Source organism: Curcuma longa, chromosome 11 (assembly GCF_044706935.1).
Source record: "Curcuma longa cultivar G26 ecotype Majalengka, Jawa Barat chromosome 11, ITB_CL_G26_1.1, whole genome shotgun sequence".
In the NCBI taxonomy this organism is placed as follows: Eukaryota; Viridiplantae; Streptophyta; class Magnoliopsida; order Zingiberales; family Zingiberaceae; genus Curcuma; species Curcuma longa.
In genome coordinates, this window is record NC_133871.1 from 5,581,472 (window position 1) to 5,609,353 (window position 27,882).

Consider the following 27,882-nt stretch of genomic DNA (forward strand, 5'->3'; position numbering starts at 1 on the left):
TTTTATGAAACGAGGAACCTCTCTCATACATTTATTTATTTATTCATTTTATATATTAACGTTCCTTCAAATGCCTGGATTAAACGCGCACATAATCCTATTTTTTATTTAAAAAAATTATGTAAAAATTATAATAAAGTGCCTTTTACATGTTACCCTAAAATCTAAATTTAATAATGTTTTCTATGGAAATTACCAAGATGGCGAGTTGCGAGAGAGCGACGGCCCATGGCGGAGATCGCTATGGCCACAAAAGGAAGCATCAATGGAGTTCCCTGGCCCATGGCGGAGTTCTCTGCATTGATGTCATTGGGGGTGTAGTCGAGTTGGTATCAGTTGCATCAATGGAGTCCCCTGCATATAACGATAATGGTTGGACTTCAAAATTACCAGATAATTTTACGACGGCGAGTTGCTGGAGAAGGACCGCCAATCGCGGAGAGCGCTACGGCCGATGAATGAAGGAAGCATCGTGGACTCCACTGCCGACTCCGCAGCGCTTTGATTGGAAAAGACGATCGAGAAAGTACGGACGGAGATTCTTCCCACCTCGTATCCTATCACCGAAGCCAGCGTGAACCTTGGTTTTTTTTTTCCCCTTCTTCTTCTTCTGTGTTTGCGCTCGAGGCTTCATGATTCCGACGAGGGAGAACGGCATCAGAGGCTGGTGATCAGTGATTGTTCTTCATCAGGTTCAAGTTTTTTTTTTTTCGCTAGCGATTTTTTCTATTTCGTGGGTGCTCGACGTTAGGGTTGGGTTCATTTTTTTCTTCGGAAGAAAAAAAAAAGGTGATAACCACGATCTGCTGCAGACGGATCTGTTTTCTTCTTTGTTCTTGGTGTGACAACCACGATCCTGAATCTTCTGCAGCGGAAAGCGGAAAGCCTCAGATTTTGGTCTTTCGGAAACAAATCTTTGCTCTGATCGATCGATTACTGCTAGAATTGGAAAGATTTTTCTTTAGCTATGGCGAGCTCAGTATTATTTTTGATAGCAAAACCAGTCTTGAACCCTAGAACACTAGAAACTGCCTTGTTTATCATTAGTTCTGTTCTCAAATAGCCCTGATATGTTATTCAGCTTTGTTCAACTAATGAATATAATGCTTGTGATTTCCTTCAGGTATCTGATTTTGTGATGCAAATTCATTGACTCCAAAACCAAAATGGCAGCAAAAATGACTGTGACTGGTCCTCCGCGCGACATCTTGTTCTGCATCCTCTCCAGATTACCTCTGAAAGCGGTTGTTCGATGTTGTTGCGTGTCCAAGTTCTGGAATGACGTGATAAAGAGTCCAGAATTCAGGCACCTTCACTCCTCCCAATCGCCCACCGATCCAGATCCTAAACTGCTATTTCTGTCGCGCCGAATGCTGAGGGAGAATGTCATAAGCATAAGCCCGATGAGTCTCGCTAGCTATCAACTCCACATCAGTGACAATTCCATCAGCAACTTGGTCAGCTCCCTCGCATGGAATTTAGTCGGGGCCTGCAATGGATTCCTCTGTTTTGCATCAGCTGATCATGAATGCGTCCTGGTATGTAATCCTATCACAAAAGAGTTCGTCACACTGCCGAAATCTGCTAGACACTCTCCTCTGCCACCACTCGTGACGACCTATGGTTTTGGATTTGATCCTGCATCCCAGAAATATAAAGTTGTTCGTGTGTTCTATTCGAAAGAGCCCAGTGAGGATGAGAATGCCAACCAGAAGGTTTCGGCTGAGGTGTGCACTGTTGGTGTAGCAGGGTGTTCATGGAGGCCAGTGCCAGATTTCCTGCAGCCTCCCTATGGTCTGCCTGTGTATGCTAGTGGATTTGTTACATTGGGCAGTCCATCCATTCTTCTTTGGTCCTGCAAGAATTATATCGTTCGATTTGGGGAAAGAAGAGTCTGTACTAACTCATCATCCAGAATTTGGTTTGAAGTTTGGCATAGCAGAGCTGGGTGGATGCCTGTCTGTGGTGGATCTCTGGAAGCCCACTCTTATTGAGATATGGGTCCTCAAGGATCGAAGTAGCAACGACTGGGAGCAGGAATACATCCTTCCTGTTGGTGTGCCTTCTGGTCTCGACAAGAGGCATTCGAGATTGATAACCATCTCTGAACAGGATGGAGTGTTATTGATTTGGCTTCAGGATGCGATATTCACGTATGACCGAAGAACTTTAAGCAGGAAGAAGATGTGGATACAAGGTTTACCCTCATGGTTGGATTGGGAGATTCTCTGTGGCTATAGGCCAAGTTTAGCTCCTTTAAGAGGTGACTGTGAAAGATTGGGTGGTGAAAGCATCGATGTTGCTTGTTTTAAAAGTGATTTGGAGATTTGCTCCCGGCCAGCAATTTCTTCCCAGATTATCGACAGGTCTAGCGGTAAGTGCGACGGCATAGTATCATGTTTTGTTATAAACCAAATGTTGATTTAATATCGAAGCAAAACAATTCTTGTAAATGAGTGTGTTTCAGAACCCATCTTAATATTTGAAACTCTCTTTCTATAGTTATCAGATCTTATGAAAATCTATACCTTCTCTGTTGTCCAAGCTATGCTTAAAAATCTAAATTTGATGTCGGAATTATGTCGATGGCTGTTGTAACAATCATCACAAGGTCCCAAAATCATATGATCTACAAAGATGGTAAAGATAGGAGCAAGAGACATGAAACCTCATATTTGTATATAACCAAGATTACATTAGTTTTAAAGTGTTAAAGAAATAATAACAACCAAACTGATCCTATGGAGTCCTATTTACCACACAAAAGAATAAAATGTAAAGACATAAAGGATAGACAATGTGAGGAGAGAAAGGGGCGAGCAAATACTCAAAAATAGCTCATTATCTAAAAGGTTGTATCAGTCGAGAATTGAAATCAAGTGTTACTCATTTGGTGGGCAAATACTCAAATAGCTTATCATCTAAAAGGTTGTTTGTTTTAGTAGAGAATTGAAATAAGTGTAATTCATTTGGTTGCCAATGGAGCTAAGCTGATAGGAACATCCACCACTTGTAGAGTCCAAAGCTATAAATCAAGGTGATTATTGTCACTCGCAGAGGGTGAAATTTAAACCTGCAAATGGAAAAAAAGCAATTAGAAACCAATAAGTTTGATTGATTGTTTATATCACTTTTGTTACTGAATTCTGTAAAAAGAAAGATAATCCACCAGACATCATTAGAGAAATATAACATCTCATGGTGATTCACGATCGACTACATTATAATGCGAAAATTTTCTTTGGCATGATTCTCATCTAAAACTTTAGACATTTTCAAAAATAAAGAACTGATATCGGGAATCCCTTTTGAATTTAGACATGTAAATTCTTCTATATCTAATGAGGTATAGGATATCACTTCTTACTTGAGACATGTAATTCTAAGTGGATAATGTCATTAGGCTAAAGTCTTATGAAGTATGTAATGGCGAACCAACAAATTTTGGATGACTAAGAGTCTTCTAATTCTCCAAGGATTAAATGAACTTCTTGTGACAATGTATCAAGCAGGTTAACATTCTACTAGGGCATTTGTCAGGACAACAATAATGAACAATATTGAACATTGAAATAGAAAAATGTCTACTGTCCAATTTAAAAATAAGAACTATATTATAAGAGCTAAATTGATGAAGATAATTCATTCTTTCCTATAGTACTTAAAGAGACCACAATGGAGCATTAACTTAATTGCAAACTCATGGTAACTTTCAAGACTTTCAACAAGGAAACACAAGTGAGATCTGAAGTGCTTAGCAAAAAACTGCCAACTACTTATAGTTTCCATAATGTTTGTTCTATGACAATACATTTCTATTAACTCATAAACATTATTGCAAACATGGCTAATTCAATTTTCTTGAACAATGAACAAAATTTCCTTAAAATAGTTGATTATATTGAATTAAAAGAAAATTTGAAAATAACAACTAACGGAGATAATCAATAGCCCTTCCAAAATACATGTTTAGTTCTTTGATAACTTCCCAAACATATTTTCTATAGAAGAAAAAAAGCTCAAAACGACCATAAGACATCACTGTCCTTTGCCAAACTCAAAAAGAGCAGGAACTAGAAGGAAACCATGATGCTTGCAATACATGCAAATTTGTACGATCATGTGATAATAGTTAATTCATTTTTCTGAGAGCAACTCGTTCATCAACAGATAAGTATCTGAACAACCATGAAGTTCTTGAATCATGATTGTTCCTCAACATAATTCACATGCTAAATGACAAAATAGGATTCTCAATACCAAGTAGCGGTGATATTCTATTATTACCCTTCAATGAAGCTTGTATAGCAAGAAATTAACTTAACTCATATGATGCTGACATTATCAATGAAACTTGACAAAGCCACAACAATAATTTATTAGCGGGAGAAGTTTCCACGTCATGTATGATTCGTACATGCCCTCCACATTATGCTCCACTAAAGAAGTATTTCCAGCAAGAATAACTCTTCAACAATATATGATGATAGCTTGTACTAGTGAGACAAAGCTTTCATTATATTTCAAGTCTCCTACCCGACGGAACTGATAATCATTAGTTGCTTTTCCTAATGTTTTCCTTTTCTTTTGTTGTTACATGGATCGTAGAGAAAATATATAGATCAGTCACCTACTAAGGAAAAATTGCAAGTCCCTTTATTTCAAAAATGGCCAATTCAAGTCCCTGCTAAACCTATTATACCAAAGTATTCTTGATAGAAGATCAAGTTGCATAGTGAAATAGACAGATCACTAGACAAATAATATATGAAGCTCACTAGACAACTTGATGAACTCAAATAACAAAATTAAATTAATTTTCCATTGTTAAAAGCAAACGACCCATCCAAGTTCCTTTTTACTAAAAAATTGAATTGATATCATATCAATTGTTATTTAGAGGCAGGTGTCTGGATTGGCCATTCACAGGGGTTTTTCATTGGCAGGGTGTCCGAACTCTAAAATTTTCATTAACATGTCATATTTTCCCTTGATTGTATTGTTCTCACTACATCAAAATATCGTAAAAAATTGTTCAACTGTAAGGTTATTTAGTATCAAATTGTTGACTCAAATATTTAGTAACAAAACTTGGACAGTGATAGAGATGATAATAATACGGGTAGTAACAACTACTCACCACTATACCACCCATCCTCATGGATTGGTAAGACAAATTTGAGGAAGATATTAGATACCAACAATGAGTATAGGACGAATTCCAATTTTAAAACTCAGGTAACACATAATTGAATAAATTTAATAATATATATATATACATACAATCAAATTATTAATAAAATCTTTCATTTTCCTTTCTTGTATTAATATAATAGTATTGGTGAGTGATTTGGTAGGCATCGAGTCCATCTTAATATTATGAGATGGATATGGGTAGAACTATGGAACATGTACGGTGTGATTTGTACATAGATGTTGCCATCCTTGGACAGTGACACCTTTTGAGGAGTAAAGGTTTCAATTCCCAGCAATATATATCTCGGTTCTGGATGATGTTTTTTTTAAATAATATTTATTTACTTTGTAGCATTCAAACAAGAAAATTTTGGTTTTCCTGCGCCCTAATACTGCATTTCCTAACCTAAGCATGATAAAAGAAAGATCAAAACTTTGGAGCTAAATGAAGAGGAAAAAACAAATTGATCAGCAGAAGAGGATACAATGCCTAAACGTCAAGTAAGGACCAAGGAAAGCAAAGAACAAACGGGATCGAACTCGAACCTAAAAGTATCGTGAGCCCTAGCGACGCCAGGGATTCTCTGAGCTGGCATGGGCGTGAACCACTGCGAGAAGTCCCGATCGAAATACTCCCAGTCGGGCAAGAGGATTCCAACGATCCCCATGATCCCGAAGGCGTACGTGCCTAGCATCTTCTTGAGGGAGAAGGTCCAGATCCCGACCAGGACCATCACCGCCGCCAGCGACAGCAAGCTCGCCTGCAGCGCCGCCTTGCGCTGCATCTCCGCTTCGGTACCCGCACCAGTTCCACTCAACCGCCGCCGCCACAGCCCTAAACCGCTAAGGAAGAGGTGGAAGAAGGAGAAGCGGAGCAGGTACCCGCAGTGGCGAGGAGGAGGAGGAAGAGAGAGAGAGGATCGCGCCAACAATAAGAGCGTGGGGAGGCAAGGAGAGTCTCTCATTGGCAGGTACAGAGCGGGTGCGATCAGAGAGGGGTCCGCATTCCCTGCTCTTAAAAGCTTTCAAGTCCCAACAACCCCACCCAATATTGATGGGATCCGGTACATTGTTAATTATGTAAAATGGACTTTAAAACCGGTCAGATCGAACAAAAGCCGACAAGCCTGAGATTCTGCGTGATTCAAGCTTGTTTTAGATGTTATCTTACACTGGAAGTTGTACTAGATCTTTCAACAGCGTGAAGTGGGCCTCCATTTCCCGAAAGCCGGCAGTAATTAATTGGGTCTTCGTATTTATTTTGGCAACCGATTTAGCAATTTTCACGCTGCTGGTTGTTTATAGTTATGGACAAAAGTGGAAATAAGCCGGGCGGTCGAACCGAATAGGGGTACCCGATGGAACATTGCAGCAGACAGTTGGGTTAAGTGGGTCTGTTGGGCTGAATTAGTGGGCCGGTGAAACATGTAGCAGTGTAGCGGGCCCCCGCTAGAGATTTGAGCCTCACCGCAGTCCGCATAGATCACGTCGATAATCTTCTCCACCCTGCTCGCCGTTGCCGTCGTGGAATCATCGGTTTCGCCGGTCGGCGGCGGCGGAGAGATGACTGCCTCGGCCTTGCGCTTCACTCTCAGGGGGTTGAATCTACCGCGCCTTTCCCCAGCCATCGGCGGCGGCAGTCGCACCTCCGTCTGCCTTCCTGCCCCCACCACCGACCTCCGATCCCATCTCTGCATCGCTCGGGCGGCCACGAATGGCTCGCCCTTGGCGTTGTCCTTCCTGCGCGAGCTCCATTTGGACGAGAACGAAGCCGAGGCTCTCCTCCTCGCCCACCCTGAGCTCGATCTCGCGCCTCTGCCGTCCCTCCGCGGCCGCGTCCTCGCACTGCGGAGCCTCGGCATCTCTGGACTCGAGCTCAGCCGCACCGTAGCCCGGCGCCCCGACGTTCTGTCGCAACCCGAGTTCGGCCCGTTCCTCGACTTCGCGCTGCATGAGTTAAAGGGGATCGAGCCGGCGAAGCTGGAGCAGATTTTGACGGGTATTCCTCTCCAGTTCCTCGAGGGCATCGTCGGCGGATCCACCATGCTACTAGACCACGGCGTGCCAAGCGAGAAGCTAGGGCATGTCCTCAACCACGTTCACGTCAGGAAGGTGTTCTGTGAAAGGCCCCTCAGAGACTTGGAACAGACGGTACTCTTCCTGAAGCAATACGGATGGCCTGAATTGGTCCTCCGCCGGCCCATGCTTCTGAATCTAGATCTCCACAGCCAATTAATTCCCAGAGTCGAGTTCCTCATCGAGCTCGGCGGTGGCGATGCGGCCGCCGTCCGAGTCTTGCTCTCCAAATTGCCTGCGTTGTTATCCTACACTGTAGAGCATTACGAGTCCCACCTGGTGTTCTGGAGGTCAGTCGGCATCTCCAACGAAGAGCTGTTCAAGATTGCGATGGTGTATCCGAAAATCTTCAGTGTCAGCAAGGAGCGGAAGCTCGAGCCTCGGATTGAGTTCTTGAAGCAATGCAATATGGATGCAGTGGATATCTTCAAGTTCCTGGTCAAGGCGCCCCTGTTCATGAGCCTCTCCTTCGAGGAAAACCTCTCCAAGAAGCTGAATTTCCTTGCTAAGATTGGGTACAAACATCGGACTAGGGAGCTGGCATGGGCGTTTGGAGCCACTACAAGAACGAGCTGCGAGAACATGCAGAGACTTATCGGGCTCTTCCTGAGCTACGGGTTCTCTTGCGAGGACATAGTGGCGATGAGCAAGAAGCATCCTCAGGTGCTGCAGTATAACCATGAATCACTGGAGAAGAAAATGGAGTTCCTCGTTGAAGAAATGGAGCGTGACATCAGAGAATTACTCGTCTTCCCGGCGTTTCTTGGCTACAAGCTTGACGAACGGATTAAGAGACGTTATGCTACAAAAAAGAAGATTGGTGGGAAAGAGATGCCACTTACACTCTTGAGTTTATCTACTGAGAGATTTCACTGAGCTTCTGACAAAAATGGAGCTTGTTCTTCTTCTTGAGTTGGGAAAGGATTCAGCTTCTCAGATTACCAGTCTGATCACTCAGTAGACTCTGGATTGAAGTAATCACAATAAAAACTCTAATACACTCTGAATTATGAAATGATACAACTTAATACAAACTTGTCACAGGTAAGATTAAACTCTGTATTTTTGCAGCATATATATGTCACACAGAGAATTTGCTCTCATGATACCTTTCGCAATGCAAATTATTAGTACTGAACAAGATGGATTCCACCATCAGACTATACATCGCAGTGTATTTGTTCTATAACTATGGCATCCCCTGGAAAAGCTTCAAGGTTGATCAAGAAAGGTCATGGAATGGTCCGGGGAAAAAATGGAAGGTGCCTAAAAATTCAAGAGGCAAAAACATCTTTCATCTTTTGCTATTGAGGCTCTCGTAGAACAGAATGTACCCGTGATCAGTGTTGCCTGTGTACTCCTGTGCCGACCCAAAGTATGTTTGGATTGTTGATTCATCAATCATTTCAACGTTTTCATCATCGAAATAAAGCCAATGGTTGTGGCTCTTCACGAGACTGACATAGTGTCCGTGGTTGGGGCCAACTCCCACATGAACCACAACCGCAAAGAGTGCATACTCGGTATCTGAATTCTCGACAGTGTTGTTCAGTTTCAACTCCAAGGGAAAGACGACACGGTAGAGTAGCTTCTTGTAGCGGCTCAGCTGCTCGATATATTTGAAGCGCTTGAGATGGATTACAAGGATGTTTGGTGGCTTCTTGATCTTCATCCTTTTTTGGGCCTCTTGCAAGCTGCTCAAATATGCCAAAATATACTAACAATTCACACTTAAGAAAAAAGTGTCATGAAGCTACAAGAGGGATGCAAAGTAACTGGCAAAACAGTCACTAAATTTTGGTTTCAACATAGCATGTTGGCATTAACTACGACCAAATACACCGAATGCTATACTTAAAATGATGATTTCTCAAGGATGAAACAAATGCAGCAAAAATCAACTTGATCGATATACTCATAGCGCCAGAATGATGAAGTGCTCAGGTGAAACCTCACAATATAGTTACCAGGTTTACAAATCATCAGCTTTAACAAAATCTGTGTCAATCAACTGGATGGGTTTCGATTAAATATACTATTCATTTTTGAAAGCTTATATCAATTATCCTGATACACAAATCCATCCAATTGAAAGGTTCATTGTGCCAGTGAGAAGGCATGGTTAGACATTAGAAATAAGTCTACAGAAAATAAACCAGCTAACTACTGAGTTGAGACTTGCTCCACAAGAATCTCAGAAAAAGGGAATATAAAATGACAAGAGGAAGCAGAAAGATTAGTGATATATAAAATTACCTGCAACATTTATCACAGAAGAACTTATCTTCTGCATTGAGGGTTTCAGTTGAGCTGAAATTTTTGAGACAACTTGTGATTGAACTATTTTGCTCAATGTCGAGGCTTAGGTCCAAAAAGGGTTCATCTTTAGCAGTAACAGTTTCACAAAGCAAACATTTTGTTTCATTGGTTAGAGTGCCCTGTATAAAACAATGACCATGGACCACACAGGATTTTGCCATAAATCAGAATTGAGAATCTATTTTTGATTCGTATTTTCAAAATAAAAGCAACAAGGAACCAGTCACAGAAAGTTCTTACTTGAAAACTTTTGTGAACCCAAGGAACAAGGGGCTCTTTTGTTACACCATTGACATGCAGATGAGTTTGGCCATTTGCAAGTTTTGGGGGCATCAGTGACGCATCAGATGAGGGCTTTGGAGTATTGGCTTCTTTCTCTAGAATATCAACAAGCTCGTTGAGCAGGAAATTCAAAAACTCATGAGCATCCTGTGAATGTACCAAGATATAACTGTATTCATTGATCTCAAGTTTGTGTTTTGTAAAGGGAAAAAAAAAATTCAAAGAGCAGATCCTCCAAATTTACACAATAAGATCTAAATTATTTTACCTGGTGCATGTAACTACGGAACAACTCATTTTGTTTCTTCACCCTTTGCACAAAGCGCCTAGGAGAGACAACACCAGTTTTCTTCTTTTGAGAACTGATCTGCACAGAGTAGAATGCAACTTGACAGGATTATATGCTTTACCGGTTATATAAACTTTCAAAAATCACTATCATTTGGACAAAATAAGAAGCTTTTAATAGAGAAATGACAAGTTCAATTGGTTGAGTACAGAAGGATACAACTATGTTGACAGATCTGATCACGTACTCTGAACAGAATAAGTTGGTGTGCAGAAGCAGCTATGGCAATTTTCCACAAATTTCAAGAGAAGCAGAAGAAACAAATTTCAGAGTTCAGGCAGATTTAAGATACTAGATGAGGACCAACACACTTAGGACAGAAAAACATGCAAGCGAAACAACCTACTAGAAACAAACAAAAAAAGGACGAACATGGCATTAAACTAGATCTTGGAACATTTTCAAGAACTGCAACACTGGAAAAATAATTATAATAGACTCAGGTTTGTGAGTTAAATGAACATTAGCAATTTAACTTTGCTAATATTTTAACAGCCATACCCAATAATACGATAAGATTGCAAGAAATTTTAACATTTACAAAAGTCATGTATTGTCTAACAAGTTTGAGATCCAATAATTCTGCAGCTTTAGAAAATGTTAGTCAAGTTAGAAACAAGATGATAGTTGATCAATCCAGCTAACAAGAAAGCAGAAACATTATTAGGCCACAAGAGTTTTTTTATTACTTTTAGATCTATAACAAACTGCAATATCTTTATAATTTACATTAATAAGGAGAATAATCTTCAAGAAATTACACACCTGAGAAAATAGGTCAGCAAGACATGTCAAAAGATTCTCCTCTGCTTCACCATTATTTTTATTCTTTTCATGATACTCCAGCAATTGCTCCCGGAAAGGGACACAGAAAAAAAGAGCCTGAAAGCCACATGACAACAGAGTCAATTAGATCAAGAGCAGGAACATGCTACAGGTTCTTAACTGGAATGCTTAGTTTACATTTTAATTAAATTCTTACCTTTTGTGCATGGTTCCATCTATCTCTAATATGGAGGGTTAGTTTTGTTCCATAACACCAGTGAGATAATTAGGTCATCATGTGTCCTTTAATCCACAATTTTAGTCCTTTCCAAATAGCTAATAGCTAAAGCTTTTGAGTAAAATGGTCATCCAAATAACCTTAACATCAGAGCCGAGAGCCCAAGTGATGTGATCTTGGCTGCCTAAGTTATTCTATTATCTTGTGTTCATGTCAAATGACACAAATGACCCATCAAAAGTTTTTGAGCCAGCAGAAATTTCTTCAGCCTTCACTTTCTTGCAATTCATTAAATTTCAAGCTTATATGGTGCTGAGGGAATGTTAAACTCTACAATAGGTACTACTCTTATGGGGAGTTGGAGTAGAGCATATTTCATCTTAAAATGACTAGTCCCTTGAGAGAGAAAAAAACCCTTCTACTATATAGCACTAATGGAGCATCACACTTGTTCATATGAGGCTAATAGACATGGAATATCATAGCTTCAGCACAGTCCCTCACGCCTATCATAGCTCATAGGTACAAGTCTAACTCTAATTTCATGTTAAATTGGGTTGGGTCAATTCGATCTCGAATGACTAACCATTTTGAGATAGAATAGACTCAACCCCAACTTAACAGTAAAGTTTGAGGATAATTGACAAGAAATTATTCATCATAAAATCAATAAACAATATGGCAACTCAAGTGAAAGCCTATAAGAAAAGCACTGATCAGTGATCTACCCCAAAAAATCATGTGGAGAATGAGGAAGAACAAGAGACACCAACTTGCAATTCAAAAGCTAGTATTCAATTTATTGGCAATAAACATACTTGAAAAGTATCAAAGTTAAAAAGACCAAGGATCATTTAAAGAAAATCTAAAAATAAGACAAAACAAAAGAGACCGTAGTTAATATTTTACATGTCCCAATTGTATAATAATTCTCGATCAGCAAAAAAGTTTATTTCATTTGAGTTGAGATTTCACAAATATGATCGCTTGAAGTGATATGTGAAAGAAAAGAATACTGCTCCTTTCAGTTAATATAATCATTATGAAGCCACAAGATTCAACCACATCTACCATGATATTCTGTAATTTATAGGATTCATGTTTGGCCAATAGTTTCTGATCCATCTAATATATTCCTGTGCAGTTTAATAGATAAACATGTTTCCAATCATGATTTGTGAAGCGCTACATTTCCTCCCAAGGAGATCACTGATATTTGTTCTATTTAACTGATAGTGGCATAGAACTAACCCGCCAACGGCCTTGATATCAAAAAAGAGTCAATTGCCTTAAGAGATTAGGATCTTGCTAGCAAATAGAAAGTTCTGATTTTCAAGACATGAATCTCGAGGATTACGCAATTATTTCATATGTCCTAAAAATTATTATTCTCTGTTTGATCCGTACAGAGTGTACTTGCCTGAATATCAATTTCTCATATTCAACAAGAGCATATCCTTATCAAAACGAAGTACGCAAAGGAAGTGGGTGATATAGAAACCCGGTCACCTACGTCAGGATCTAGAAATCCCCACCCTTTTTTTTTTACAACTAGAATTCCAATTCTCAAATTCCTTGTTTTTTTTTGTTTTTCCCGTTCAAACAAGTCATAAAAATTCCAAGGTAAAACAATCAAATCGGCAGTACTTGAGAGAACAAGGCAAACAGAAAAAAAAAAGTCGACATTTCTCAAGATGAAAGGGAATTTCACAGGAGCATCAAGTTAAAAAATCTGAAAGAATTAGGTAAAGAGAAGAACTAAAGTCTAAAGGCAATCACATCCGGATCCTCCTACGTCAAACAGAAAACGACAAAAGCGGTGAGCCCATTAAAAATAATGAATTTCGACAAGAGTTTTCACGTTGCTAAGCATTTTGGAAGAGAAAAAAAAAAAAGATGAAAGGGGAACCTGCAAGACGCTATTGCAGTAGCAGGTGTTGCCAAAGTTCTCGAGGCCAAAGTACCGCTCGCCTTCCGGGAACTGCTCGCCGAGAGCCTTCTCGAGCTTCGATCCCGTCGCTCCCATAACCCGCCGGGCAAAACTACCCAAAACCGCAAAATGCCCAGCCAGGGCCGCCGATCCCAGAAATTCCGCACTCCTTCGATCCCCTCCCAGCCGTCAGCTCCTTCGCACGGCCCCAATCGAGGAGAACGCCTAGATCGGCAGGGATCGGGAAGGACTCTCAACTGTTCCAATGCTCAGCGGGATCATCGACTCGATCATAGGACGAATCTCTAGGGTTTTCCTTCTTCAACTACTCCATCACCTTTATCTCTTCAACGCCGATCTGCAGAGAAGAGAACGACCGACGGAGACGACTGACGACGGCGGAAGAGGATCGTCTGCTATTTCGACCGGCTTAACTCCAACACCCGTCCCTTATGAAGCGGTGGCCTTGCGGGACCCACCGGTTAAACACACACGTTTCGAACAGCGAGTGGGTCTACAAAGATGCGGGTGTAAATGCGCATATTGTTCAGACAGAGGAGGCAGGCTAAGGCTGGTATAGAAGCGGGTACGCTAGCGGCCGAGATTTTACTTGACAAACCCGACCCTGTATCGTGCACGTGTGTGCCAACTCAGCACATCAGGAAATCAGCTGTCTCATATGAAGTTGGCCTACTTGGCAAAGCGGACCCTGTAGCGTGCACGGGCGTGCCAACTCAGCACGTCAGTTAATCAGCTGTCTCATATCAGATAGGGAACAGCTCCGTAAAAAATTAAGGGATATCATATATTTTAAAAAAATATTAAAAGACCTTTTCATCGTATTTTTTATGCTAAATTTTGATAGAAATTACTACACATAACAATTTTAATAAAAATTACTTTAATATAGAGAAAATCATTTAAGTAATTTTGACTAAAATTTAAAATTAAAATTAATTAAAAATTTTACAACTTAGTCAAAACTTTATCCCATATAATTGCTTTGCTTATGATAATGCCTTTAAAAGTTTACATATTTACCATATTATTATCCCATTAAATGAAAATAATAATAATAATTGTGGAGGGAGAGTCAAAATCTTATATAAATTGTTCGATTTTTTTATTTGATAATATATTTTAGATTTATTGCCGTTCAAAGGCTTTGACATCAAATCTTAGTCAAAATCTAAATAAAGGATTTGATGGCCCGTTAATGTGACCCATCAACGTGGTCATGCGAACACGTCCTACCGACACGTATCGAACAAGCAACGGCGGAGATCAATTCTCGTACCAATAGAATGTATGCGCTCATAATTTAACCGTGCGAGCATGTTCCCGCCTTTGCTATAAATGGCGCTCTCATCTTCGTCTTCTCTGCTTCCCGATCCATGTCTACGCTGACGTGTCCCAATCCCTTGCCGTCGCCGGCGGAGGACTGCGAGCGGCTCCACAAGGCCTTCGAAGGTTCCCCCCTCCCCTCGTTCTGCTCCTTGGGCTGTTTCTAGCTAGGGTTCTTGATCCTTTCTGGTGATCTAATGCGATTCGCCTCTTGCTCCTCCAGGATGGGGCACCGACGAGGGATCGATCATCTCCGTCCTCGCCCATCGTCCCGCCGCTCATCGCCGCGAGATCCGCCGCGCATACGCTGAGATCTACGGCGTAGACCTCCTCAAGCCCCTCGACAAGGAGCTGACCCGAGATTTCGAGGTCGCCTCCTCCCGATCTGTTCGATTTCCCCTATTTTTTCTTAATCATTCCGATCGTGTTCTCCGGATCGTTCCCTTTTGCCTGTTTCTGATGTGGGTTTGGGTTCGGAGCGCAGAGGGCGGTTCTGCTGTGGGCGGTGGACTCGGCAGAGAGGGACGCCGTGCTCGCGAATGAGGTCGTACGGAAGTGGAGCCCCGAGAACCGGGTCTTGATTGAGATCGCGGTGGTGCGGACGGCGGAAGAGCTGCTCGCCGCGCGGAGGGCTTATCAAAATCGATTCAAGAGGTGCCTCGAGGAGGACGTCGCTGACTCCACTCACGGTGATTTCAGAAAGGTAAATCGGCAACGCGATGTCTGGTCCTTGAAATCCCTTATTTTGCTCTCGATCTCTGTGAGAACTCACAATGATGAACATTTTGCCTTACCAATCTGAGAATCCACAAACAAAATTGAGATTTTTGTTTGAGACTTCAAGATCATCCACTCGACTTAGCTAATTCCCTGTTCACCGCTTCAATCTCCAGCTTCTTGTGCCGCTGGTGAGCACGCTCCGGTACGAGGGAGCTGAAGTGAACACAAGCCTGGCAAAGACAGAGGCTAAATTACTGAATCAGAAGATAAAAGATAACGACTACAGCCATGAAGACGTCATAAGGATCCTCACAACGAGGAGCAAAGCGCAGCTGCTTGCAACCTTCAATGACTACCACAACGAGTTTGGGAACCCAATCAATAAGGTATCTGCTCACAACGCTACCACTTTCCTGTTTACTCATGGAATCAAAAGGAAGAAATATCAGTGTTTCGACTTTTCTTCTTCTTTCTTCCATTTTCATTCGATCACAGGACTTGAAGTCTGATCCAGCGAATCAGTTCCTCTTAGCTCTCCGAGCCATCGTACGCTGCATCACTTGCCCTCAGAGGTATCTGGAGAAGGTGATGCGTCTTTCAATCAGTAAGATGGGAACGGACGAGGGCGCCCTCACAAGGATCATCACAACTCGGGCGGAGGTAGACATGCAGCAGATAAAGGAGGAGTACTACAAGAGGAACAGTGTCAGGCTTGAGCAAGCCGTGAAGAAGGATACGACTGGAGACTACGAGGACTTCCTTCTTGCTCTCGTCGGGCATGTGGATGCCTGAGCTAAGACTCCGAGCTCTCTGTGTTCCGATCAAACATTGAAAAAACAAATGCGTTATTCATAAATTTTTTTAAAATTTATTTATTTTTATCAATGTGATTATTTTATTGTATTAAATGTTTTATAAGAGAATCATGCGCTCTAGAACATTCTCGAACCATCCGCGAGTTAATCTACGAACTAACGGACGAAGCTGTCCTCGTTCCGTCGCAATGGAGGAGGTCAGCGAGGGCTTCGCATACCCGTTGAATGATTTGGCAATGAGGCGAGCTCACAGGTGGGTGTTGTAGGGTATTTGAATTCCAGAGTACACTTTAATTTAGCTGTCTGGCGTTAACGGCGCGGCTCCGGTAACGTGTTGGAGATGTCTGCTTCTTCGCGGCGTGGGGAGATGATTCGAGAATAATCTGGCGGTAACCTCACAGGTCGGAATCCGTATCGTGTGACCGCTATAAATAGCGTTCATCCCCCCTTCTAAGTATGTGTATTAAGTCTGAAAGCCTTTAAGTTCTTCCTCGTCTGTTCCCCAAGGAATGCTTTCCTTCTTTACCTTCTTTTTTTCCTAAAAAGATTGCCCCCTTGTTTTCGTCTCTTTTCCCGACGATGGGAGAGTTGATGCTTTGGATCTGTGTTCTATGATATCTGTATTTTGTTTAAGGATCCGTCGGATATCTATTTTGAATCTTGCCTGGAGTTTTGCTGCTGATGGTGATGTTTTTTAGACGAATTGTCTTTTTTTATGTTCTTTGATCTTTGATTGTTCATAGGATCTCTTGATCTGTTTAGAGTTTAGATCTTTACTTAGGATCTCTCGATCTGTTTGGATCCTTACTGGTTGATCTTGGTTGCGTCGATCAGATGTAGATCTTTGTTAAAACTCTTACGGGCAAGACAATCACCCTTGAGGTGAGTCTTCGGACACAATCGACAACGTGAACCAGCAAAGGCTTATCTTTGCCGGTAAGCAACTCGAGGACGGTCGCACTCTTGTCGACTACAACATCCAAAAGGAGTCGACGCTCCACCTCGTGCTCCGCCTTCGTGGAGGCATGCAAATCTTCGTCAAGACGCTTACGGGCAAGACAATCACCCTTGAGGTCGAATCCTCGGATACTATCGACAACGTCAAAGCCAAGATCCAGGACAAGGAGGGCATCCCGCCGGACCAGCAAAGGTTGATCTTTGCCGGTAAGCAGCTGGAGGATGGCCGCACCTTGGCCGACTACAATATCCAGAAGGAGTCTACCCTTCACCTTGTGCTCCGTCTTCGCGGTGGCATGCAGATCTTCGTTAAAACCTTGACCGGCAAGACGATCACCTTCGAGGTTGAGAGCTCTGACACTATCGACAATGTCAAAGCTAAAATCCAGGACAAAGAGGGCATCCCTCCGGACCAGCAAAGGTTGAGCTTCACCGGCAAGCAGCTCGAGGACGGCCGCACCCTTGCCGATTACAACATTCAGAAGGAGTCCACCCTCCACCTCGTGCTCCGCCTCCGTGTTGGAATGCAAATCTTCGTCAAGACTCTCACGGGCAAGACCATCATCCTTGAAGTGGAGAGCTCCGATACGATTGACAACGTGAAGGCTAAAATCCAGGACAAGGAGGGGATTCCACTGGATCAGTAGAGGCTCATCTTCGCCGGCAAGCAGTTGGAGGACGGCCGCACTCTGGCATCCACTAAACCGAACTGAAGATGAATTAAGAGATCTAATCAGTGAAGTTGATGTCGATAAAAATGGAACAATTGAGTTTTCTAAATTCTTAAATTTAATGGCACGTAAAAACAAGGTCAGATTTCACTTTATGCACTTTTATTTTTTTGTTTCATAACATCTTTTTGATGAAATTAAAACGTGATGGTTGTTAGTCCTCTTGTGTCCACAAGTAGATTTTTCTTATATGTACATTCTCCTATGATATTATTTTATAATTCAAGTGTGAAAATTTTTTCTAACAAAAAACTAATGAAAATAATTAGTAACTTGAGATATGTCCATAGTTTCATATTGAACAAGCAAAGGGTAAAAGAAATATCCATCCTTTATGCATCACCTCCTTTGAAAATGTATAAATCGACAGTTTCATACTCATAGAAATTCAGAAATTAATTCTGATAGGATCAGATGAACTATGCAAAAGTTTCCTCATCAATTATCATTTATTAATGCACAGATCTATCAACGCGTAGATCTATCTCATTGCTCATTTGTCACAAGAATAGTCTAGAAAGACAAGAGGAGGGGTTTTGAACATACCATAATGGTGAGAAGGTTGGAGGAAGATGTACTTGCATTGAGTGGAAGATATACTTGCAACTGGAATATGGGCTCCCATTGGATGTAAAATAAATTTACAACTGGAGTTTCACAGTGAAAAAAAACTTCCATAAGGGAAGAGAAGGAAGCTATGTGTTGGGGCAGCCAGATGGATTAGGAAGAAATAAGAGAATCCAGTACCATGTTAAAAATATATCTGTTTATTTGTGTAAACCCTAAATCCTAAAATGAGATTAAAACTTAACGCATTTACATTACTCAGAAACTAAGACATTAAACTAGTTTATATTTTTCTATTTTATTTAACAATTTACTGATATTCTCTCCCTCAGCCATGAACAAATTATTTGCAGGTAAGCATACATTATCATTGCTTAATTCTTATTCTCATTCAAATACTCGTATGTCCATGCTTCTTCCAAGGAAAAGTCCATATTTAATTCGTTATAGAATGATTATTGTCCCTTGCTGAAAAAATACAGTTAAATTTTATTTCATATCATATTATAAGTTCAGGAAATTTAGTTGAATCCACAGTATTCTAATAAATAGTTCGTAAGCCTTATTTAATTATCATATTTTAACCAAAATGATACATTCACTATATTTTACTCTTGAATAAACAAAGGGTGGGGATTCTGAGAAGGAGCTGATGACGACATTCAAAGCATTTGACACGGACCCAAACGGATTCATTTCTGCCCAAGAGGTGTCATATATTCTCAATATTTGAATTCACAACGTGATTAATAGAGAACTCTGAAGGTGCTCATCGAATGACAATTACCTTGTATCAGATTCTTGTCGAATTTTGAAACAGAATCTATATAATACTGTTTTCCTTTTTCTGCATTTGCAAATCCGCCAAATGATGACAAACCAGGGTGAGAAATTGACGGACAAGGAGATCGACGATATGATAGCAGAAGCAGACACTGACAGCGATGGACAAATGAACTATCAGGAGTTTGTGCAGGTGTGTTGCCCAAGTAATACTCGCATCAGTTTATGGATACACTCTACCAACTACTCTGCTTGTTATAAACTGTTCTGCGCCACAATCATGACTAACCTGGTCTGCCTTTCATATTCAAGTGCTTCATATGATCATTTTGGTCTTTATATTCAAAGAACTTCTAGTCAAATATGAAGCTCAAGTTTGTAACTTTCATATCAAATGTGATGTATGAATAAATTTGACTTTTGCAGTAGCATGTTAATAAATTTGATTTGTTCATGGAGGACAGATCCTTTGCATGCAAATCAAAATTGTCTAAATCAAACACATTCTGCATGCAATGCAAATGCTAAATAACAGAGACATCAATTCAGTCCAGATCCTTTGCCTCCTCCTCCATCGCCTCGTCCTTGATCTTGATCACCTCCTCCACTCTGTTCATAATCGCTCCGCCGGAGGCGATGGCCTCTGACGACGCCACCAGCACCGCCGTCGCCGGACGAAGCGACGGAGGAGGAGGAGGCAAAGGATCTTGATTGAACTGATGTCTCTCTGTTATTTAACATCTGCATGCAGAATATGTTTGATTTGGACATGCTTTAAATAGCAATAAAATCTGAATCCTCTAAGAAAAAATCAAATTTATTGACATGTCTCTTTAAAAATCAAATTTATTCACACACCACATTTGATATGAAAGCTACAAACTTAAATTTTATGTTTGCCTAGAAGTTCTTTGAATATAAAGATCAAAATGATCATGTGAAGCACTTGAATATGAGAGACAGGTCAGGTTAGCCATGATTGTGACGTAAAATAGTTTGTAACAAGTAGGGTAGTTGGTAGAGTGCCTCTATAAACTGATGCGAGTATTACTTGGACAACACACCCGCATAAACTCCTGATAGTTCATTTGTCCATCGCCGTCAGTGTCTGCTTCTGCTATCATATCGTCGATCTCCTTTTCCGTAAATTTCTCACCCTGGTTTGCCATCACCTGACGGATCTGCAAATGCAGAAAAAGGAAAACAGTATTATATAGACTCTGTTTCAAGATTCGACAATAACCTGATATAAGGTAATTGTCATTCGATGAACACCTTCAGAGTTCTCTACTAATCACGTTGTGGATTCAAATATTGAAAATATATGACACCTCTTGGGCAGAAATGAACCCGTTTGAATGCGTGTCAAACGCTTTGAATGCCGCCATCAGCTCCTCAGAATCCCCATCCTTTATTTATTCAATAATAAAATATAGTGAATGTATCATTTTGGTTAAAATATGATAATTAAATAAGGCTTACGAACTATTTATTAGAACACTGTAGATTCAACTAAATCTCCTGAACTTATAATATGATATGAATTAAAATTCAACTGCATCTTTTCAGCAAGGGACAACAATCATTCTATAATGAATTAAATAGGAATTTTTCCTTAGAAGAAGCATGGACATACGAGTAGTTGAATGAGAATAAGAATTAAGCAATGATAATACGTGCTTACCTGCAGATAATTTGTTCATGACTGAAGAAGAGAATATCAGTAAATTGTTAGATAAAATAAAAATATATAAGTTAGTTTAATGCCTTAGTTTCTGAGTAATATAAATGCGTTAAGTTTTAATTTCATTTTACACAAATAAACAAATATATTTCTAACATGGTACTGGATTCTCCTATTCCTTCCCAAACTATCTGGCCGCCCCAACACACAGCTCCCTTCTCTTCCTTGATGGAAGCTTTCTTTTCACTGTGAAACTTCAGTTGCAAGTTTATTTTACATCCAATGGGAGCCCATACTCCAGTTGCAAGTATATCTCCCATCCAATGCAAGCTCATCTTCCTCCACCCTTCTCACCATTGTAATATGCTCAAAACTCCTCCTCTTGTCCTTCTAGACTATTCTTGTGACAAATGAGCAATGAGATAGATCTACACGTTGATAGATCTGTGTATTAATAAATGATGACTGATGAGGAAACTTTTACATAGTTCACCTGATCCTATCAGTATTAATTTTTGAGTTTCTATGGGTATTAGACTATCACAGATTTATACATTTTCAAAGGAGATGATGCATAAAAGATGGATACCTCCTTTACCTTTTGCTTGTTCAATATAAAACTATAGACATATCTCAAGTCACTAACTATTTTCATTGATTTTTTGTTAAAAAAAATTTTCAGACTTGAATTATAAAATAATATCATAGTAGAATGTACATATAAACAAAATCTACCTGTAGACATAAGAGGATCAGCAACCATCATGTTTTAATTTCATCAAAGAGATGTTATGAAATAAAAAAATAAAAGTGCATATAGTAAAATCTGACCTTGCTTTTACGTGCCATGAGATTCAAGAACTCAGAAAACTCAATTGTTCTATTTTTGTCAGTATCAGCTTCACTGATCAGATCTCTCAATCATCTTCAGTTCGGCTTAGGCCTAAGGATCTCATAACATTGCCCAACTCTGTTGAAATTATGTGGCCTAAAAGAAAGAAAAGATACATGTATTAATCTCCGGACACCTGTCCAACAAAATGTAAAAGTAGCCATTGAAAAATTATATGTTAGGCATATATAATAAATATCAGACAAACTTTCCAACTGATGGAATCAAAACTTTGAGCAATCAGGAAAGTTGAATTATAATATAACCACAGTGCATAATTGAAAACCTAGATCAAAATAAAGAGTAATTACTTCAAAATTAATTCCAGATCCAGAAGCAAAAGTGAAGGATGCAAAGGAGGAATTGAACGAAATTGCCAACCGTGTTCATCTAGCGGTACGACTTCTGGAACCGAGCACGAGCGCCGCGACCGCCGAACTTCTTGGGTTCGCATCGGCGTGGGTCGGAGACCAGCAGCGTCCGGTCGTAGCGCACGAGGATGTCCTTGATCTCCTGCTTGGATTGCTCGTCGACATACTTCTGGTTGTAGGCAACGAGAGCCTTGGCGATGCTCTGTCGGATGGCGTAGATCTGAGAGGTCTTCCCGCCGCCCCTGACGCGGATTCGGACGTCCACGGCCGCGAACCGCTGCCGCCCGAGGAGGAGGATCGGCTCGAAGGCCTTGAGGCGGAGGATCTCCGGCTTCACCAGCTCGATGGGGACGCCGTTCACCTTTATGAGGCCGCGGCCGCGCTTGCAGTGCGCCACCGCGACTGCTGTTTTCTTCCTTCCGAAGCACTGCACCGATTCCGCCGCTGCCGCCGTCATCTCACTGCGTCCAAACCAACGGTAGAAACCCTAACCCTAGCGTGTCATAGTGCAAAGTCTTGATTCGAATCATAAATAAAAGATAAAGATAATTGGGCCAGTATATATTGGGCCGGCCCGCTACGTTATAGAGGCCAATATACAAGGAAAACAACAATTTACCAAAAAGCACAAAAATTTTCTAAATATCTATCTCATTCCATAAACCAAAATAAAAAAGAAGCTGTAAATAGCCATTTTATTCTCAATCAATTTCATTCCTTGAATCAAATATAGCAATTAAGTTTGGAAGGAACAAACAAAACTGAATGGAACTTTCAAAGATGATTTTCTCATAACTTAGTTCTTTATTCGCAATGTTCAGTCTACAGGAATGGATTTGGTTGTTTTCTACATCTCAATCTAGAGAGCCAGATACACAATCTTGAACTGCTTCCTGTTTTCTCAGGCAATGTTGCTGTTCTTGACCAGATTTATTGCTGAATTATGGCGAGTTTCATTTAGCTCCCATTTCATCGGTAGGCTTCATATTCCTGATATGGCGTAGTCAAGTGCATCGACCAAGAAGTCTGCATCGAGGAGGTTGTGGTATTACAGTCTCAAAGAAATGCCTACTAATTGATTAGGAAGTGCAAAACAGGTTCCATAGTCCTGAAGAATACCTGCATCTTCTTTGGTGAAGCACATCGGTGGCTTTATTCGAAAAACATTACCATGAAGGCCTCCTTTCCCGAGCAGAACTCCCAGATCTGTTTACAAGCAAGTTTGGCATAGTAACAAGAAGATTGTTGAGCAAACTGAAGCATAACATCGAAAACATACCCTTGAGTTTTTCAAATAAGACTGCTGTCTCAGCCTTGGCAGGCGTCTTCTCCTTTCTATCGGTCACAAGTTCTACTCCCAACATCAATCCCCGCCCTCTAACATCACCAATGACTGAAATAAGGCAGCAAGCAGTGTGTCAATGAGAAAAACAAAAATCCTAAATGGAATTTTGAGTTGATTCCTGGTTTTCGCTCTTCATGAATGGATATCACTAGAAATGATTAAATTCAATGAATCAAGTTTATAACTTCAGCCATACAACAACAGCAGCATAGTTTGCTAACTATTTTAGAAGAACTCTCTTTCCAATCTTTTTCTGAAAAGCTCTAATAGTCGAACTGTCTATGCAGTATCATCTCTCCAATAGTGTAAAGACATTGGAGGAAAGCTGAATCAGATCACTTGCATCTAGCTGTATTCTACAATAAACTAAAAATTTGAAAAGGTGTAGAAAGTTACTATCATGCTTTTGCTGAAGGTTTCTCAGTCGCTCTATCAAGTGGGAACCAACATTAGCACAATGTTCTTGGCGCTTTTCCTTATCCAGAACATTGAGTACGGCTAGCCCGCCAGCTGAACAAACAGGATTTCCACCAAAGGTGTTGAATTGTATTTTCTGTGACAGCACATTTGCTATTTCAGGAGTAGTTACAACTGCTCCTAGTGGTAGGCCATTGCCAATACCCTGTAACCAAAAATAAAACAAATTAAACTAAGGGTTGCCTTTCTGTGTACCATCAGTGATGATAAAAGTAAGTTGATTCTGAATTTTGAATACACACATTCTAGCCATTATTAAGAAGATCCAAACTGGAAAATAGGCGAGGTGGGGAAGGGGACTCTTGGGGGAAGGGGAGTTGGTGTTTTCAGCAAGAAATGCAGTGTCTACTTTGTAAGTGGCAACATATTACCTTTGCCATTGTAACAATGTCTGGAACGACGCCCTGTGTCTCAAATCCCCAGTAATGGCTTCCAGTCCTGCCAAATCCACTTTGAACTTCGTCAGCTATGCAGACTCCACCAGACTTCCGGACAATATCATAGACCAATTTAAGGTAACCAGGTGCCAACTCAACAGCACCACCAACTCCCTGTGAAAATTTTGAAGAAAAACATAACCGAAAGGTCCAAACTCCAAACTCAGAGTCTCTACAGTGATGAATACATATGCATTTTTAGAGAAATTGTGAATCATAGCTACTGCAAGTTAGCAACCTCACCTGAAAAGTTTCTGCAATAAAGCCTGCAACATTTCCAGAAGTTCCATAGTTAATATGATCCTGAATCTCTCTAGCATAACCTGCAGCATCAGTGCCAAATACCCCTCGGTAGGGGTCAGGATTCATAACATGGTGAATTTCACCCTGTAAGATTTGGCATGAAAGAAATGAATTTTCTTTTAGCATACACATGCATGCAAATGCACACACAAATCAAAATAAAAATGTTGATAAGCAGATTTGTCAAGGCCTTGCAGCCTTCTAATATGAAAGACAATATGTCAGCATTTGGATATCAATTGATAGGGAAATGAAAATTATTGCAAATATGAAGCTTCAAGGACAACAACATATTAAAGTTTCATTCAATTTTGCCTTGATTGTCTATAGTGTACAAGAAAAAAATACAAAAAATCAATACACTTTATTAGCTCGAGCTCAACCTTTTAGGCATAATGTTTAGCGAAAGGTAATTTGTAAATAGTGATGCAAATATAATGCCATGTAAACCAGGTTATGGGAGTTAGACCAAGTGTAAGAGTTGCTATATATATATAAAATTTGAAAACAATGAGACAATCAAGTATTATCCCAAAAATAATTTTTTTAAAAAAAAATCCTCTTTTGTACTCTTCTAAGAATATGGGTGTTCTCTTTCTGTCTCAATGAATGCCTAAAGATCATTAACAATCTCATTGTAACAAGTACTAGTTATCTTCACCCATGGATCTGACAGTGTGTGTATGTGTGCTCCTAACTCCCATTAATAGGACAGAAATACAAGTCAGTTTGAGCCCCATGAAAGTTATTTAGTCTAAGCCTGTTAATACTAATACCTGAAATCATATTGCTTGATAGCCTTTTATCCTTCCACTAAGACACTAACCTCTAAGCACAGGAGTGACCAAGTCTTTTAGTGTCAGTCATAATTTGGAAAGTTGTGATGACAAACTTCCAATCACTTGATAACTCTTTTATATATATATATATATATTGCACTTCCATTATCTATTTTTCTAGTTGTGTTCTCCAGTGATACTTGCTAATAAGTTAACTTGCTCTAGATCTAGCCAAGAAATAAAAACCCACCATTTATGGGATACTAAGCAAGCTTCAATTATGTAATAAATCAAAGTACAATTATCTTAGCAGCTGAATATACAAAAAAAAGGAAAAACAAATTGAAAAAGAAGTTGAACAATAATAGACCTGAGACATCTTCTTCAAGAAAACCAACCTGAGGAATTGGATATTTCCAAGTATGTAAAGCTGTTAAACCTATTGTTCCAGCACTTCCTCCGTGGTATGCATTTCTCAAGGCAATCATGCCAAGATTTCCAGTGTACAATCTAGCCAACAACATTGCTAATTCATTTGCTTCAGTTCCCGAATTAACAAAATACACAACCTGCAGTTTTCACAATTCCACTGACCATACAAATAATATATTTTGAAATTGATGATAGCTGAAATGAGAGATGCTCCTGTTAAGCAAGGATGTCATGTAACTAGACAAAAGAAGTCATAGGATAGATCATGTTTATTTTTTGCCAACCTGCCTACTTATCTCTAAGTAGTTCTAACTACCAGGCAAATGTTTTGGTTACATATAGCACAATGTAATGCAAGGTTCTTTGCTTTCCTTGGCCACATGAAGCTACTATTTTTGCTAATGCTAAAATAGTCAACTAATTAGTGCTTCACACAATTTCTAAGGAATACATATTAGCCAGTCATTCAACTCTTCTAGAGAACCAGTGGATCATTTATGTAGGCATAACGTACCTTAAGGTTGCCTGGCATTTTAGAAGCTAGAGCTTCAGCAAACTCAACAATAGCATGATGCAAGTAAATGGTGGTGGTGTGTTGGAGTAACTTCGTCTGCTCCAACACTGCATTCACTACATCAGGATGGCAATGCCCACAAGAGACTGTAACTATGCCAGCAAAGCCATCAAGATACCGTTTTCCAGTTTCGTCATAAAGATATTGCATCTTTCCTTCCACGATATTCAGCTGAAAAGATAAGACGAAAAAATGATCAGTAAATTGGCAGTTCTAGATATTATTTTAAGTGGGTTTAATCATATGTTAAGTTAAAAACATATACATTAAAAATGTATAATTGCATTAAACAACTCGATTACCAAGAGAAATCATCCAAAATTTCAAACGATTATTAAAAGCATCAATGGCTTTTGGAGTCTATGTTGTTAATACCCAAGCCTAATGCATTCAAAATTTGTTTTTAAATATTTTCAAAGTACCTTATATATGCATACTTAATCTATTTTGTGGGAATTGACCCCATTAATCTAGCTCCGCCACCTAAACATGCAGAAATTATGGGAGAATCAAGAATGACGATTGAAAAGTCCTAAAAAACTATCCTTTAAAAAAAATGAAAATGAAGAAGACTTAAATTGGAAAGAATCAGACTTTATACAGTGAAAGAAGAGTTAGTTGTATGTACTGGAATCACGGTTTCCTGAAAATTATACACTAATCGTCTAAAAACAAGATTAGAACCAAATAATTTCAAGTACATTAATCAAGCTCCTACTCCAGATCTGAAGTCCAACGCGATCACATTGGATCTGAAAAAGGATTCCACGGCACTACGCGCGAATGCAAATGCAAATGAACTTCCAAAAAGTAGCGAGAGAAAAATTACAGGCTTTTGGTAATAATAGAACAGCGATGGTCCGAGGAACTTCTTCCTCTTCTGGAGGACCTCCTCGGCCAGCATTCCCTTGTACGCCCGTGGCTGGTGGTCGAAGGGCGGCAAGGACGGCGCCGAGGAGGCGAGGCCGCGGCCGAGGAGTCTGCGGAGCAGCGCTTCCGATCGGGAGCTCCTCCGCAACAGATTTCCCAGGGGCAACATCGCCGATCGAAGAGGCAACGCGAATTAGGGTAAGGACGAGACTGGCAACGTGGGCGGCGCTCCCTCTCTTTCTTGTACTCGCCGAAACCCGGTGGAGGCCGCAAGGGGTTAACGAAAGAGATGAAGATTCTATTTTAGTCTCCACATATTTGTACCTGACTTTCAATTGGGCAATAAAGAAACTTTCCCACCGGACCCACCGCTACGTCGGAAGTAACTAGTGCAAGTAGGGAAGCGTAATCAAGGATAAAGCGGTAAAGGGCCAGTCGACAACGCCGACGTGGAGAACCCATCGATGTGATATTCTGGGTAATAAAGAAATGTATTAAATGAGTTGGAGATCCACATGTCGGACCGGGAATGGATCAGATTCGCTGACGATACTTGGTTGAGGGATTCGCTGCATCAAGCGAACAGCAAACTGTCCTATGAAATCAATCCGACCGGTCGAATTCTAACGGTTCAATCGGCAAATTT

The 27,882-nt window shown here is 40.4% G+C and overlaps 7 protein-coding genes and 1 pseudogene across 7 annotated transcripts; 4 read left to right on the forward strand and 4 right to left on the reverse strand.

Moving 5' to 3' along the window:
- Nucleotides 1-244: 244 nt before the first annotated feature.
- LOC141839764 (F-box protein At3g07870-like) lies at nucleotides 245-2,505 on the forward strand. Its single transcript, XM_074727587.1, is given in 3 exon segments — nucleotides 245-692; nucleotides 1,124-1,823; nucleotides 1,825-2,505. Coding segments are annotated over 2 exon segments (1,260 nt in total). The 5' UTR covers nucleotides 245-692; nucleotides 1,124-1,166; the 3' UTR covers nucleotides 2,428-2,505.
- A 309-nt stretch (nucleotides 2,506-2,814) lies between these two features.
- LOC141841649 (signal peptidase complex-like protein DTM1) lies at nucleotides 2,815-6,080 on the reverse strand. Its single transcript, XM_074729832.1, has 2 exons — nucleotides 5,743-6,080; nucleotides 2,815-3,073 (listed from the first exon to the last, which is right to left on the reverse strand). The coding sequence occupies exons 1-2, from the start codon at nucleotides 5,979-5,981 to the stop codon at nucleotides 2,986-2,988; spliced, it is 327 nt and encodes a 108-aa protein (XP_074585933.1). The 5' UTR covers nucleotides 5,982-6,080; the 3' UTR covers nucleotides 2,815-2,985.
- Nucleotides 6,081-6,716: 636 nt separating this feature from the next.
- LOC141839699 (transcription termination factor MTERF8, chloroplastic-like) lies at nucleotides 6,717-8,217 on the forward strand. Its single transcript, XM_074727510.1, has one exon. The coding sequence runs from the start codon at nucleotides 6,760-6,762 to the stop codon at nucleotides 8,146-8,148; it is 1,389 nt and encodes a 462-aa protein (XP_074583611.1). The 5' UTR covers nucleotides 6,717-6,759; the 3' UTR covers nucleotides 8,149-8,217.
- Nucleotides 8,218-8,261: 44 nt separating this feature from the next.
- On the reverse strand, nucleotides 8,262-13,561 carry LOC141839700 (ubiquitin carboxyl-terminal hydrolase 3-like). The gene is made up of 6 exons (XM_074727511.1): nucleotides 13,135-13,561; nucleotides 10,988-11,104; nucleotides 10,142-10,240; nucleotides 9,832-10,020; nucleotides 9,529-9,710; nucleotides 8,262-8,966 (listed from the first exon to the last, which is right to left on the reverse strand). Exons 1-6 carry the CDS (start codon nucleotides 13,249-13,251, stop codon nucleotides 8,567-8,569), a joined length of 1,104 nt encoding a protein of 367 aa, XP_074583612.1. The 5' UTR covers nucleotides 13,252-13,561; the 3' UTR covers nucleotides 8,262-8,566.
- Nucleotides 13,562-14,549: 988 nt separating this feature from the next.
- Nucleotides 14,550-16,017, forward strand: LOC141840896 (annexin Gh1-like). Its single transcript, XM_074728984.1, has 5 exons — nucleotides 14,550-14,625; nucleotides 14,723-14,868; nucleotides 14,984-15,202; nucleotides 15,393-15,605; nucleotides 15,715-16,017. Exons 1-5 carry the CDS (start codon nucleotides 14,550-14,552, stop codon nucleotides 16,009-16,011), a joined length of 951 nt encoding a protein of 316 aa, XP_074585085.1. The 3' UTR covers nucleotides 16,012-16,017.
- An 851-nt stretch (nucleotides 16,018-16,868) lies between these two features.
- Nucleotides 16,869-17,815, forward strand: LOC141839464 (polyubiquitin-like; annotated as a pseudogene).
- Nucleotides 17,617-22,506, reverse strand: LOC141839465 (small ribosomal subunit protein uS9-like). Its single transcript, XM_074727211.1, has 3 exons — nucleotides 22,030-22,506; nucleotides 21,588-21,744; nucleotides 17,617-17,700 (listed from the first exon to the last, which is right to left on the reverse strand). The coding sequence occupies exon 1, from the start codon at nucleotides 22,474-22,476 to the stop codon at nucleotides 22,039-22,041; it is 438 nt and encodes a 145-aa protein (XP_074583312.1). The 5' UTR covers nucleotides 22,477-22,506; the 3' UTR covers nucleotides 17,617-17,700; nucleotides 21,588-21,744; nucleotides 22,030-22,038.
- A 182-nt stretch (nucleotides 22,507-22,688) lies between these two features.
- Nucleotides 22,689-27,492, reverse strand: LOC141839462 (alanine--glyoxylate aminotransferase 2 homolog 1, mitochondrial). Its single transcript, XM_074727210.1, has 9 exons — nucleotides 27,196-27,492; nucleotides 26,307-26,537; nucleotides 25,759-25,929; nucleotides 24,522-24,665; nucleotides 24,213-24,392; nucleotides 23,761-23,986; nucleotides 23,299-23,412; nucleotides 23,139-23,225; nucleotides 22,689-23,045 (listed from the first exon to the last, which is right to left on the reverse strand). Exons 1-9 carry the CDS (start codon nucleotides 27,403-27,405, stop codon nucleotides 23,002-23,004), a joined length of 1,407 nt encoding a protein of 468 aa, XP_074583311.1. The 5' UTR covers nucleotides 27,406-27,492; the 3' UTR covers nucleotides 22,689-23,001.
- Nucleotides 27,493-27,882: the final 390 nt, after the last annotated feature.

What these genes read in the sequence shown, in the direction of transcription:
- LOC141841649 (XM_074729832.1), bottom strand. Translation starts at nt 5,981, where the DNA reads ATGCAGCGCAAGGCGGCGCTGCAGGCGAGCTTGCTGTCGCTGGCGGCG. An exon ending in AGGGCTCACGATACTTTTAG is followed by an intron (nt 3,074 to 5,742) that starts GTTCGAGTTCGA and finishes TTCCATTTGCAG; the next exon opens with GTTTAAATTTCACCCTCTGC.
- LOC141839699 (XM_074727510.1), top strand. Translation starts at nt 6,760, where the DNA reads ATGACTGCCTCGGCCTTGCGCTTCACTCTCAGGGGGTTGAATCTACCG.
- LOC141839700 (XM_074727511.1), bottom strand. Translation starts at nt 13,251, where the DNA reads ATGGGAGCGACGGGATCGAAGCTCGAGAAGGCTCTCGGCGAGCAGTTC. An exon ending in TCCGTAGTTACATGCACCAG is followed by an intron (nt 10,021 to 10,141) that starts GTAAAATAATTT and finishes GTACATTCACAG; the next exon opens with GATGCTCATGAGTTTTTGAA. An exon ending in TTCTGTGATAAATGTTGCAG is followed by an intron (nt 8,967 to 9,528) that starts GTAATTTTATAT and finishes ATATTTGAGCAG; the next exon opens with CTTGCAAGAGGCCCAAAAAA.
- LOC141840896 (XM_074728984.1), top strand. Translation starts at nt 14,550, where the DNA reads ATGTCTACGCTGACGTGTCCCAATCCCTTGCCGTCGCCGGCGGAGGAC. An exon ending in CTCACGGTGATTTCAGAAAG is followed by an intron (nt 15,203 to 15,392) that starts GTAAATCGGCAA and finishes TTCAATCTCCAG; the next exon opens with CTTCTTGTGCCGCTGGTGAG. An exon ending in TTGGGAACCCAATCAATAAG is followed by an intron (nt 15,606 to 15,714) that starts GTATCTGCTCAC and finishes ATTCGATCACAG; the next exon opens with GACTTGAAGTCTGATCCAGC.
- LOC141839465 (XM_074727211.1), bottom strand. Translation starts at nt 22,476, where the DNA reads ATGACGGCGGCAGCGGCGGAATCGGTGCAGTGCTTCGGAAGGAAGAAA.
- LOC141839462 (XM_074727210.1), bottom strand. Translation starts at nt 27,405, where the DNA reads ATGTTGCCCCTGGGAAATCTGTTGCGGAGGAGCTCCCGATCGGAAGCG. An exon ending in TCTATTATTACCAAAAGCCT is followed by an intron (nt 26,538 to 27,195) that starts GTAATTTTTCTC and finishes TTATCTTTTCAG; the next exon opens with CTGAATATCGTGGAAGGAAA. An exon ending in AAATGCCAGGCAACCTTAAG is followed by an intron (nt 25,930 to 26,306) that starts GTACGTTATGCC and finishes TGAAAACTGCAG; the next exon opens with GTTGTGTATTTTGTTAATTC.